General features: G+C 30.8%; 2 protein-coding genes across 2 annotated transcripts in view; one reads left to right on the forward strand and one right to left on the reverse strand.

Annotated features, from left to right (window-relative positions):
• LOC143349130 (uncharacterized) lies at positions 1-13,465 on the reverse strand. Its single transcript, XM_076780117.1, has 4 exons — positions 13,166-13,465; positions 8,222-8,352; positions 1,106-1,313; positions 1-1,019 (listed from the first exon to the last, which is right to left on the reverse strand). Exons 1-4 carry the CDS (start codon positions 13,241-13,243, stop codon positions 792-794), a joined length of 645 nt encoding a protein of 214 aa, XP_076636232.1. The 5' UTR covers positions 13,244-13,465; the 3' UTR covers positions 1-791.
• LOC143349119 (uncharacterized) overlaps positions 7,876-14,051 on the forward strand; it is a 20,600-nt gene continuing 14,424 nt past the window's right edge. Inside the window, exons 1-2 of the mRNA XM_076780091.1 lie at positions 7,876-8,019; positions 8,162-8,467. The gene's annotated coding sequence lies outside the window, so the exon portion shown is untranslated. The remainder of the gene's footprint in view (positions 8,020-8,161; positions 8,468-14,051) is intronic.

Here is a 14,051-nt window from a genome sequence, read left to right on the forward strand (position 1 = left end):
TTTTTAATAATACGAGAAATTTTGAATATGTATTATTAAATATAGAAATATAAAAACAGATAAATTTTGAATTTTTTTCGTTAATTTAACATCACAAGCACTCTTCAACACTTGTAGAAACTTGATATGCTCAGCCATGACACTTCATACACTGGATCCATGTTTTGTTTTGGTGCAGAATTAATAAACAGTTCATTATAAAATATATACTTTTCAATAGATAACATTGGATCGACGCTTTGTTTATCATTAGTTTTTCAATGTGTTCACTGAATAAGCCACTTTTTAATTTTCCTTGCTTTATCCTTGAGTTGTTAGGTATACAAAGTTAGGTTAGAAGTTTTACCCTACCCTTAAGACAAAACCACTAAATATGCTTTTAAAACAAAAAACTTATTTTCTGATTGTCCAATGCTTTGTAAAATCATTTTTGCCCTCTGATTTATACATTTTATCCCACTCTCTTCCATACAGTGTGTTCATTTAAAAACACCACAATCTAAATATCTCAAAAACAATGCTTTCTCATGGAAAATGTTAAATACAAAACTCTCTTCGTTTCAAAGGTAAATTACAACTATTTTACTTTTTTGTTTGAATCGTTGTGCGTTTTCAAGGTTAAAATAAATGTCTCTATTGGACGGAAATCGATAATACAAATTGTTTTACATTGGTTTACATTGAAAATGCAGTGGTAATTTACAATAATATTATATCACTTCCTTCAGAAATTTACGCAATGATTATTTACATTAAATCGCTGAGAAAACAAAATATTCGATACAGAAAGATTAATTCTCGATGCTCTCGTAAAAGATCTGCTTTAAAACGCGTGTGCCATCTTGAAGTACATGGTATCTGTACGAGGGACACTTTTCAGTGGACGACTCGTGCGAATGTTTTCGTAATAATATCGTTTTGCCTTCCTCTTCGTTCGTCAGACACCAGACGTTGGCAAAGTACATGGAATAAATACTAATATTATTCATCGCCGTGGAGGACCACGCGCACAGGTACACCTAAACGATAGACAAAAATGGTTAAAAATTTTTTAGTAGCTAACTTTCGAGAAGAAATCTATTTTTTGATTTATTCATTTACTTACATTCGTTTTCAAGATTTTCGAGCATGCATTCATCGTGTCGAGGATCACCGCACATGTTTTGCCAATGTGCACATTCTGCATCGACTTGCTTTTCGCATAATCGTTAACATAGGCGTCAAAGTTGTCGATCAAGAGTACGGAAGGTATGCTAGCGAAGGTGTGCAATTCGACGAGTCGCTTTACGAGAGCCTCGTAGTTCTCCAAGTACCTGGGATAGTATGTAATTTGTTGCGATCGTTCGACATTCATTTCATGATCAATTTGTTGCATGGCATTAATGCAATCTTGTTGTGACTTAAAATTTATTTAATTTATATCAATTTTAGGAAAATTAATAGTCAAAATAATTGGGACTTGGTTCATGTGTTATTCTTCCACGAGAAGACGCAGTTTGTTTGTATTTCCACTTCTGTTGCAGTGAGCTGACTCGCAGGTATTGGTTGAAAATGGCGACGAAGATCGGTGACAGCCAATCAGCGAACTGCAGCAAGAGTGAGGATGAAAACACGCTGTGTCTATTCGATATAACGCCCTAATTCGTAATATTTTGCTGAAACTTAAACTTCCTTGATGGATTTCACGCCTATTTTCAATGTAACTACGTTCATCTTTTAATATCAACTACAGGGTTATCTAAATGTTTTAGAATGTTGAACGAGAAGATCTGTTAAGCGCCATCTTTGTTTCTTAAAACATTCTTTTATTTCTAACCTATAATGATAGACAATTTTAATAATGGAATCCTGTACCACTGAAAAGCGTGATGAAGTTGTTAAAATTTACTTTACAAAAATCAATGATAATTAAATTTAAAAAACCAATAAAATTCAATATTGTTTTTCAATATTTCTAACCTACAATGATAGATAATTTTAACAATAGAATGTTGTACGACTGAAAAGCGTGTTAAAGTTATGAAAATTTACTTTTAGAAATCTGTGATAATTAAATTTAAAAACCAATAAAATTCAATACTGTTTTTCAATATTTCTAACCTACAATGATACACAATTTTAACAATAGAATGATGTACGACTGAAAAGCGTGTTAAAGTTATGAAAATTTACTTTTAGAAATCAGTGATAATTAAATTTAAAAACCAATAAAATTCAATATTGTTTTTCAATATTTCTAACCTACAATGATAGACAATTTTAACAATAGAATCTTGTACGACTGAAAAGCGTGTTAAAGCTATGAAAATTTACTTTTAGAAATCAGTGATAATTAAATTTAAAAAACCAATAAAATTCAATATTTCTATCCTACAATGATAGACAATTTTAACAATGGAGTCGTATACCGCTGACAAGCGTGTTAATGTTATTGAAATTTACTTTTGAAAATCAGTGATAATTAAATTTAAGAAACTAATAAAATTCAATATTGTTTTTCAATATTTCTAACCTACAATGATAGACAATTTTAACAATAGAATCTTGTACGACTGAAAAGCGTGTTAAAGTTATGGAAATTTACTTTTAAAAATCAGTGATAATTAAATTTAAAAACCAATAAAATTCAATATTGTTTTTCAATATTTCGAACCTACAATGATAGACAATTTTAACAATGCAGTCGTATACCACTGAAAAGCGTGTTAAAGTTGTTAAAATTTACTTTAAAAAAATCAATGATAATTAAATTGGAAAGACCAATAAAATTCAATATTGTTTTTCAATATTTCTAATATACAATGATACACAATTTTAACAATAGAATGATGTACGACTGAAAAGCGTGTTAAAGTTATGAAAATTTACTTTTAGAAATCAGTGATAATTAAATTTAAAAAACCAATAAAATTCTATATTGTTTTTCAATATTTCTAACCTACAATGATAGACAATTTTAACAATGCAGTCGTATACTGCTGAAAAGCGTGTTAAAGTTGTTAAAATTTACTTTAAAAAAATCAATGATAATTAAATTGGAAAAACCAATAAAATTCAATATTGTTTTTCAATATTTCTAACCTACAATGATACACAATTTTAATAATAGAATCTTGTACGACTGAAAAGCGTGTTAAAGCTATGAAAATTTACTTTTAGAAATCAGTGATAATTAAATTTAAAAAACCAATAAAATTCAATATTTCTAACCTACAATGATAGACAATTTTAACAATGGAGTCGTATACCGCTGAAAAGCTTGGTAAAGTTGTTAAAATTTACTTTAAAAAAATCAATGATAATTAAATTGGAAAACCCAATAAAATTCAATATTGTTTTTCAATATTTCTAACCTACAATGATAGACAATTTTAACAATAGAATCTTGTACGACTGAAAAGCGTGTTAAAGCTATGAAAATTTACTTTTAGAAATCAGTGATAATTAAATTTAAAAATCCAATAAAATTCAATATTGTTTTTCAATATTTCTAACCTACAAGGATAGACAATTTTAATAATGGAGTCGTATACCACTGAAAAGCGTGTTAAAATTATTAAAATTTACTTTTAGAAATCAGTGATAATTAAATTTAAAAACCAATAAAATTCAATACTGTTTTTCAATATTTCTAACCTACAATGATAGACAATTTTAACAATAGAATCTTGTACGACTGAAAAGTGTGTTAAAGTTGTTAAAATTTACTTTTTGAAATCAGTGATAATTAAATTTAAAAAACCAATAAAATTCAATATTGTTTTTCAATATTTCTAACCTACAATGATAGACAATTTTAACAATAGAGTCGTGTAACGACTGAAAAGCGTGTTAACGTTATGAAAATTTACTTTTAGAAATCAGTGATAATTAAATTTTAAAAACCAATAAAATTCAATATTGTTTTTCAATATTTCTAACCTACAATAACAGACAGTTTTAACAATAGAATCTTGTACGATGAAAAGCGTGTTAAAGTTATGAAAATTTACTTTTAAAAATCAGTGATAATTAAATTTTAAAAACCAATAAAATTCAATATTTCTAACCTACAATGATACACAATTTTAACAATGGTGTCGTATACCGCTAAAAAGCGTGTTAAAGTTATGAAAATTTACTTTTAAAAATCAGTGATAATTAAATTTAAAAAACCAATCAAATTCAATATTGTTTTTCAATATTTCTAACCTACAATAACAGACAGTTTTAACAATAGAATCTTGTACGACTGAAAAGCTTGTTAAAGTTATGATAATTTACTTTAAAAAATCAGTGATAATTAAATTTAAAAAACCAATAAAATTCAAAATTGTTATTTATTAAAAAAAAATTTCCTATAACCTATTTTGAATAACCCATTACAATATAAAAAATAAAAAATGTAATTACGTTGTAGACAAAAGAAGATAATCTTCAAAAAACTCCAAAAAACATGACATTAGAAAATATTTTTTTTTTATTGTAACTTAACAGATATTAGATTAGATTCTTTTAGGCCAGACACTATTTTAAGTATTTTAGGTTGAAAAATAGTAGAAAATTTCCTTTGTAATGAATTAATTTTTGACAAGAAATTTAAAGAAATTCTTTGATATTTCCATTGTGATCAATTAATTTTTGAAATTAAATTCAAAGAAATTCTTTGACGGATCTCTCGCCTCTTTTCAATCTACGTTCATCTTTTAATATCAACTACAGGGTTACTTAAAAGTACATTTAGAATGTTGAACGAGAATATCTGTTAAACGCCATCTTTATTTCTCGTCACTTTCTTTTATTTCTAACCTACAATGATAGACAATTTTAACAATAGAGTCGTATACGACTGAAAAGTGTGTTAAAGTTGTTAAAATTTACGTTTAAAAATCAGTGATAATTAAATTTAAAAAACCAATAAAATTCAAAATTGTTTTTTATTAAAAAAAAATTTCCTATAATCTATTTTGAAAAACCCATTACATAAAAGATGTAATTACGTTGTAGATAAAAGAACATAATCTTCAAAAAAACTCCGAAAAAGATGACATTAGAAAACATTTTTTTTTATTGTAAATAAACAGATATTAAATTAGATTCCTTTAGGCGAGACACTATTTTAAATATCGTAGGTTTTAAAATAGTAGAAAATTTCCTTACAATCAATGAATGAATTTCCTTGAAATCAATTAATTTTTGAAAAGAAATATCGATATCGTTAATAAATAGCACGTAACTGATTTAATGGAACATTCCCGTACATACATATAATAATAAACATTTTGTTCAAATTTAACTTCGATGTGTAGCGGCCCGCGATAACTCAGGTTACGCGCCATTATTAAAGCAAGGCAATTAGGAAGGGGAATTTTCCTCTTTCGCCAGAAAGCACGTTCAACGAATCCTCCTCGCGGACACGGAATCTCTCTTCGAAAAATAAACCGTAGAAGAAGGAAGCTGCTGATTTGCGACGATCCCTCGCACCGATGGTTTATTTACCCTCTGGCGCCATGATGGATCGCGCATAAAAATTGCGAACTTCGGTGTTTAGTCGACGTTCGAAAGAATAAACCTCTTCGAATTGATTCATGCGTCCACCAAATATTATCGTTGTACGGTTTAAACAGAAAAGATCGGAACAGAGAAATATGTCTTGAGGAAATTTATTTTGATACTCGTTCAATAATAAATTGAGGCCCTTTGCGCAGCAATGAGGTTACTTTATGCAGTTCGGTGCAGTGGAATGAATAACGTTCCCACTGCGTGATCTACGCGCGTTCGAAGCGGGCTCTACTGAAAACACGATCGATCGTAAACAACGCGTATATTTATGCGCGTCGAATGTCGATGGTTGTCGCGCGTGACGCGCTGAGTAACTAATGTTCCTCGAACACTTCCGGGACGTTGAACAAACTTCTCGAATAAAACTTTCTACGTGGTATTCTTCCACATGGCCAGTGGAATTGTACCGTCGAGATTGTTCGATATCAAGCACGAAACAGGGGAAAACTATAACCTAACCCTAACCTAAAGTCCACGTGATTGACGCTGCTGCCGCAGACGAGTGGCTGCTGAACTTCGCTGCTCAGGGACGCTTTTTAGCGGCCCCTGAGAAGGGCCCTCATGTGATACATTAAATCCAATCGAAATGACTTAGTCTCGAGTTAAAAATTATATTGCAACGAATAATACAACGTCCAGATTTATGGATGTAAAAAATTTATTTCATGGGTCATTAAAATATGTTACGGTTGGAAACTGAGGAAAATGTGACGACCGTGTTCAAGTTATTGAACATAAATTTTTGGCTTGGAATTGGATTAGAATATTGATGCATTAACTGAATATTATAATTCATTTAAATTCTGACAGTTAAAACATAGAAACAGCATAAATTTTTATAATAGTAAGAAATACATAAATGTTGAAATACAGTTTTTTAGAGTTTAATTTGTACTTTCATTTGCCTTCTTATTTACATTATTATATAGTAATATTAATAATATCATATTAATATTGAGATTGAGTTTTTTTTGTTTAGGAAATTAGCTTCTTTCCTAATATTTAGTGATCCTGAACTTTACGTTTCGCCCCTGGTCTGATCACGCAGCTGTTTATATTTCCCGCCAATTCTCGTTGAAGCATATACAGGGTGTTCGGCCAACCCTGGGAAAAATTTTAATAGGGGATTTTAGAGGCCAAAATAAGACGAAAATCAAGAATACCAATTTGTTGATGGAGGCTTCGTTAAAAAGTTATTAACGTTTAAAATTCCGCCCATACTGAATTTTTTTCTCGAAAATGCGCAAGATTTCGGGGGTATGTCTATTCACCAAAAATTATTGTAATTGACTCTTGCAACCGAAAATAATTTTTCCAAAATGATTTGAAACTTTTCAATTTCGCCAAAAAAGTTCAGCAACAACTCTGTCAATTTTTGTTAAAAATTAGTTTTTCATTTTTAATAAATTTGTTTGACCCTGTACGGAAATGTTGTTTAATACTTTTTTATAGGTATCCAACAACTCTACTTCAGAAAAAAATTTCAATCAAATCCATTCACTATTGTAGGAGTTATGGCTGTTTGAAAATTGGATCATTTTTATGGGGTTTTTGTAGCTTTACGGTGTTAAGGAACAACTTTTTGAATATTTTTAGAATTTCTACATACTCTTCACTAAAATACGCGTTGTTTGCCTTTTGAAACATTAAAATCCTCCAAACCGTTCAGAAGTTATGACATTTTAAAGATTCGAATGAAATTTCGGGGCAACATTTCTAACCTCACATTATATTTTCGGTAAGGAATTTTTTTCTCGAAAGTGCATAGGATTTCGGGGGTATGTGTAATGACCAAAAATGATTGTAATTGACCCCTGCAACCGACAATAATTTTTCCAATACGATTTGAAATTTTTGAATTTAATTGTTAATAACTTTTTAATGAAGCCTCCATCAACAAATTGGTATTCTTGATTTTCGTCTTATTTTGGCCTCTAGAATCCCCCATTAAAATTTGAATACTGTGGCGACAGGTGCGTTTTCTATGATGAGGGTTGCGTTCTACATTACCGACTGAAGGTTCAAAGTTATTATTTGTGATGTTAAAAAAGTTAATGTTAATGTTTTTGTTTATTGCTAGGATATGAATACGAAAAAGTTGTTCAACAGATAATAAGAATAAAATCAAAGTTCCCCATATCTTTTAAAAAACTGTGTTTATTAGTGTTCTACGTCTACAGTGCGTGCGAGTCGTTTATTTTTGTTGTCGCGTGGCGATCTAGTATGCATGTATGTTAATGTTCCATTTTTTACCGACCGATGCGCGCTTGTTCAGTTCTGCTACAGTTGGTTACCATTACGGTCAAATTGTCTCGTTTTTCTCCTAATTTGTATTCTAAGAAAAAATAAAGTGTTCTAAAGTAGCAATATTAAAGTTATAGACTCTACATGCAGCATTCTTTGCGTACGAACGGATTTGAATTTAATTTTCGACTTTCGATGAAAATTATCAACAAAGAAGAAACATACATTTTCAAGGTGATCGCTCGAAATTATTGTAAACGTTATTCGCCTTTCGGGATTCTAATTCTACGGGAACAGAAGCGATTCGAAAATAACCTCGAAAATTAAGTTTGGCGAAGTGATTTATCAGACGTAAGTCTGATCGTTCTTTTTATAGAAACGAATCCCGAAGGCCGCTGCATGCGCAGAAGCATCGCAAGAAAAGTGTTCCGCTTACATAAATCTCATCAGCTTGAAAGCCGCGGGTGCTGGATTACTTCTGTCGTGACAGGCCGCCGGCAGGCTCTCCAACGGGGCTGGTGTAATATAAACAACGCGACGTCCTTCTTCGGCCCAGTAAATTGCTGTCTACGAAGGAAAACCCGATTCCGGAAATGTCGTGACCACTTGTGACGAAACAGACCCGTAACAAGTGCTAGACACGCGATAAGACGCTCAACGAACGCGTAACACTTTAATGGCCGTAAGTTTACCGCCAAGACTGTTGCTTTCAGTAATTTTTCTGAGAGTTTCATTTTTATGAGAGCTATTTATTTTCTTTAATATTCAAATATTAACCCTTTGCACTCGTATGTCGATGTAAAAGCGACGTTAGACGTTTTATTATTATACACGTATTTGTATTAGTATTTCATTCTAGGGACCCTTGTTTCAATGTTTTCTTTAGTAAAACTAAAATGTGTGTATACAGGGTGTTCGGCCACCCCTGGGAAAAATTTTAATGCGAGATTCTTGAGGCCAAAATAAGACGAAAATCAAGAATAAAAATTTGTTGATGGAGGCTTCGTTAAAAAGTTATTAACAATTAAATTCAAAAATTTCAAATCGTTCTGAAAAAATTATTTTCAGCTGCGGGGGTCAATTACAATCATTTTTGGTCATTACACATACCTCCGAAATACTATCCACTTTCGAGAAAAAAATTCGAGAAGGTGTTGAAGTTTTTCGATGAAAAAAAAATTTTTCAAATCGTTCTAAAAAAATTATTTTCGGTTGCGGGGGTCAATTACAATAATTTTTGGTCATTAGACATACCCCCGAAATCCTACGCACTATCGAGAAAAAAATTCCTCACCGAAAATCTAATTTGGCGCCTAAATTTTTCGACGAAAAAAAAAATTTCAAAACGTTCTGGAAAAAATATTTTTAGTTGCAGGGGTCAATTACAATAATTTTTGGTCATTAGACATACTCCCGGAATTCTACCCACTTTCGAGAAAAAAATTCGAGAATGTGTGAAATTTTTCGACGGAAAAAAAAAATTCCAAATCGTTTTGGAAAAAATATTTTTAGTTGCAGGGGTCAATTACAATAATTTTTGGTCATTACACATACCCTCGAAATCTTGCGCATTTTCTAGAAAAAAATTCATTATGGGCGGAACTTTAAATGTTAATAATTTTTTAACGAAGCCTCGATCAACAAATTGGTATTCTTGATTTTCGTCTTATTTTGGCCTCTAAAATTCCCCATTAAAATTTTTCCCAGGAGTGGCCGAACACCCTGCATATGTATAGGGTGTTCGATCGCCCCTAGGAAAAATTTTAAAGAGAGATTCTAGAGGCCAAAATAAAACGAAAATCAGGAATATTAATTTATCGACTGAGCCTTCGTTAAAAAAGTTATTAAAAAATTAAATTGAAAAGTTTCAAATCGTTCTGGAAAAATTATTTTTGGTTGCGGGTGTCAATTACAATAATTTTTGGCGAATACACATACCCCCGAAATCTTATCCACTTTCGAGAGAAAAATTCGAGTAGGCACTAAAATTTTTGGACGAAATTAAAAAATTTCAAGTCATACTCAAAAAATTATATTTAATTACAGGGGTCAATTACAAGCATTTTTGGTGAATAGACGCTAATCAAAGTCGAAATGTTAATTAAATAAATAAAGTGTGCTTGTTGAACTACAAATATACAGAGTGTTGCGCCACCCCTGGGGAAAATTTTAATGGGAGATTCTAGAGGCCAAAATAAAACGAAAATCAAGAATATCAATTTATCGACTGAGCCTTCGTTGAAAAGTTATTAAAAAATTAAATTAAAAAGTTTCAAAATCATTTCGAAAAAATTATTTTCAGTTGCAGGGGTTGATTACAATAATTTTTGGTGAATACACATACCCCCGAAATCCTATCCACTTTCGAAAGAAAAATTTGGAAAGAAATTGAAAATTTTCGGTGAAAAAAAATTTTTCAAATCGTTCTACAAAAATTATTCTCGGTTACAGAGGTCGATTACAATCATATTTAGCCATTATACATACATCCGAAATCTTACGCATTTCCGAGAAAAAAATTCTTTTCCAAAAATATAATGTGAGGTTAGAAATATTGCCCCGAAATTTCATTCGAATCTTTAAAATGTCATAACTTCTGAACGGTTTGGAGGATTTTAATGTTTCAAAAGGCAAACGATGCAGATTTTGGTGAATAATATGTAGAAATTCTAAAAATATTCAAAAAGTTGTTCCTTAACCCCGTAAAGTGAGAAAAACCTCATAGAAATGGTCCAATGTTCAAACAGCCATAACTCCTACAATAGTAAACATATTTTAATGAAACTTTTTTCTGAAGTAGAGCTTATGGATGTCTACAAAAAAGTATTAGACAACTTTTCTGTAGAGCGTCAAACAAAATTACTAAAACACAAAAACGAATTTTTAAGAAAAATCGACAGGGAGTAGGTGCTTTTTTTTGGCGAAATTAAAAAGTATCAAATCATTCTGGAAAAATTATTTTCGATTGCAGAGGTCAATTACAATCATTGTTGGTGAATACACGTAACCCCCAAATCCCACGCACTTTCGAGAAAAAAATTCTTTTCTAAAAATATAATGTGAGGTTAGAAATATCGCCCCGAAATTTCATTCGAATCTTTAAAATGTCATAACTTCTGAACGGTTTGGAGGATTTTAATGTTTCAAACGACAAACAACGTGTATTTTGGCGAAGAATATGTAGAAATTCTAAAAATATTCAAAAAGTTGTTCCTTAACCCCGTAAAGTGACAAATACCCCATACAAATGGCCCAATTTTCAAAGGGCCATAAATCCTACAATAGTGAATAGATTTGATTGAAATTTATTTCTGAAGTAGAGCTTATGGATGTCTACAAAAAAGTATTAAATAACATTTCCGTACAGCGTCAAACAAATTCATTAAAAATGAAAAACTAATTTTTAATCAAAATCGACATGGTGTAGTTGCTGAAATTTTTCAGCGAAATTGAAAAGTTTTTCTTTGAAAAGAAAAATAAAAACCTGTAATACAAGACTGTGTTTTTGAGGGGAACATTGAAACTATATTTCATACATTCATAAAGGCTGGTAATAAAAAATATACTGAATCCTCATATTTTATGTATTACAGTATTATTTTTAGCCTTCAGTATTCCCGTATGTCCTATCTATTTCTTCCAATATCAAAGTTAGTTTTATCTAGTGTTTTAAATATTTTGAAAAATCAAAATTTATATACACATATTATATAAATTTTCACTGTTCAAGAGGGGGTGAGACGCAGATTAAACTTGTGTATTTTTCTAATTTTTTCTACTAAACCGACAAGTTAAATTGTAATATGTTCCCATAAAAATGTTTTCATTTTGATTGCATATGGAGAAAAATTCAGAGTCGATTGGTAACCCTCTCAAATATAAATACGAGTGCAAAGGGGTAACAGTCTCAGGAAAATATAAATTTTATTTATTCACATAGCTCGTTGGCATCGTTGTAAATATTCTGAGGTACTTTTATATAGGGTGAATCTCATAACATGATGACTTCAAATAACTCATAAATTATTTGTTGTACGAAAAAACAGATAAAAGTTGCATGGTTTGCAGAAGGACATATGAACCATTTATTTTGAAAGTGGCGTAAGTCCATTTTCCAAAAAACTCGAGTTAGCTACCTTAATAGTTACATTTTTACATGATCGTTTCATTCGGAAGCAACTTGTTACTAATATATTTAAAATCATTAAGATTTTGTAACACGAAAATCTGCTGGTTAATGAAGCGATGAAAAAGTTTATTTTGAAAGTGGCGTAAGTCCCATTGTGAGAGTTTCAAATGGATATGGAAAATATTATGCAACAAAATTTTATGAGATCCCAGCTTTTTTATTTTGTTGCATAGTGTTATCAAAGTAGCAGTTGAATTATCAATGTGCAATGAATTTGTTGTAAACACAGAACAGCGCCTGTCCACAGAAAGACAGAAACGCGACTTTTTCAAGACTAAAAAATACTGACGGTGAATGAGTAAATTGGTTTAAAATATGTTGGATGAGATTTTTGAATAGCGATCCATGTAAATTATTCTACAGAATGACAACAAACGAGGATGCACCATTCGAAAAACATTGGATTTACTATTGTAACAGGGAAGCCCAAAAAACTTTAATAATATCAAGTTGGCACTACTATGCAAAAAAAACGAGACTAACTCGTACATAACTTATACACAAACTGGAGAAGACTGAATAATAATTGATAAAACAATATTAATTTTAATATAAAAATTATTTAACAAAGAATTAAAGTTGAATATTTTTTTGATTTTATAACACAAAAGTGTATACATTTATTTTTATTTCATGGACTTGCACTTTCTTAAGAATTGAAAACGTCATTTCATTGATTTTGAAAGTGGCGTAAGTCCAATCACAGCCATCAAAAACATATTATTTCTTAAATAATGTTAATTATGCTAATTGGGATGATAAATTTGACACTCTTAGAAACTCGAAAGCATTATTCTACTATGTCATTTGTTACCCATATTTTTAAATTTAATCCAATGCAAACCCTTTGATATCTCGATTCGAACATAAATGGACTTACGCCTCTTTCAAAATAAACGGCTCAATATAGAACTGTAATCGGTTTTATGTTATTTTGCTTTCTTATCAAGACGTGAAAGTCACTTTTAGTTTTTCAAATGGAATGATTAATCTTTCTTACAGAATTCAGATAAAGCATTAAATTCTATATAAAAATGTATTATACCAAATAGGGTCTGAAATAAATAGTTACTGAAATACTAAAGATACTGTATGCGTTACTTTTATCTTGTACTCAACTATGAAAAAATGTTTAACTATATTCTAAATTATTCTGATAAACTGCAGGCTACAATTTTCTGTTATGATTACCTCGAACATGAAAGATTTGCTTAATTCTGCAGGTCCATAAAGTAACGTTGACTTCACATTATGCTTCGCTGAGAACATGTTTTACTCCGTTTGTTGAAATCGAATTTAGGTTATGTGATTACCGCGATGAACGATAGAAATTGTTTTCTACAGTAATTATGATTGTGTATCACCAATAAAACATAATAGATGCATTGATATGCACAATTTATTCTAACGCTAGACTTATTCTCTTTTTCAATTGTTTTATACTCTTTATGCCGCGCTTTTTTAAACACTGACTCGTGACAGAAGTTTGAACAAAACGTTGTCGAAAGTTACTGACAGCGACATCTTTCGACATTGAAGTATCATTCTTCTATGAGAAGAAGGCACAGCGTGTTCCCCACTCCTGTTACAGTTCGCTGACTGACAGGTATTAGCACAGTGACAGCCAATCAGCGACATCTTACGTGGAACTAGTGTTTTATATAAAAAGATCAAATAAACTTGTTCTCTATTTTCTCTAGAAAAGACAAAATTAAACGAACTCTTATATATTGCATACCCACCTAAACCACATTAAAAACGTATACCACGAATATTTTAGAATAATGTTGTTCAATCTATCACTCGCAAATATTCCGTTAAGTCAAATATACACATTTGATTCTGTACATCAAATTGATACGGATATTGAAAAACATTGATTGTCACGAGGTCGGATATCAACTGTTGTAAGAGCGAGAAAGAAAGACTCATATTCGTCTTCTTTCTCTATTTCCCGAAGTTGCACGAAGCATCGAACTCACGTACGTGCACTGCATGCAGTGGTGTATGTCTACTTTTCCCAGCACTCTGTTAGTTGCTAAAGGAAGTTCGTCGTTACTAGTGTCGCCATCGATGA

Source organism: Colletes latitarsis, chromosome 12 (genome assembly GCF_051014445.1).
Source record: "Colletes latitarsis isolate SP2378_abdomen chromosome 12, iyColLati1, whole genome shotgun sequence".
NCBI classification, from domain to species: domain Eukaryota; kingdom Metazoa; phylum Arthropoda; class Insecta; order Hymenoptera; family Colletidae; genus Colletes; species Colletes latitarsis.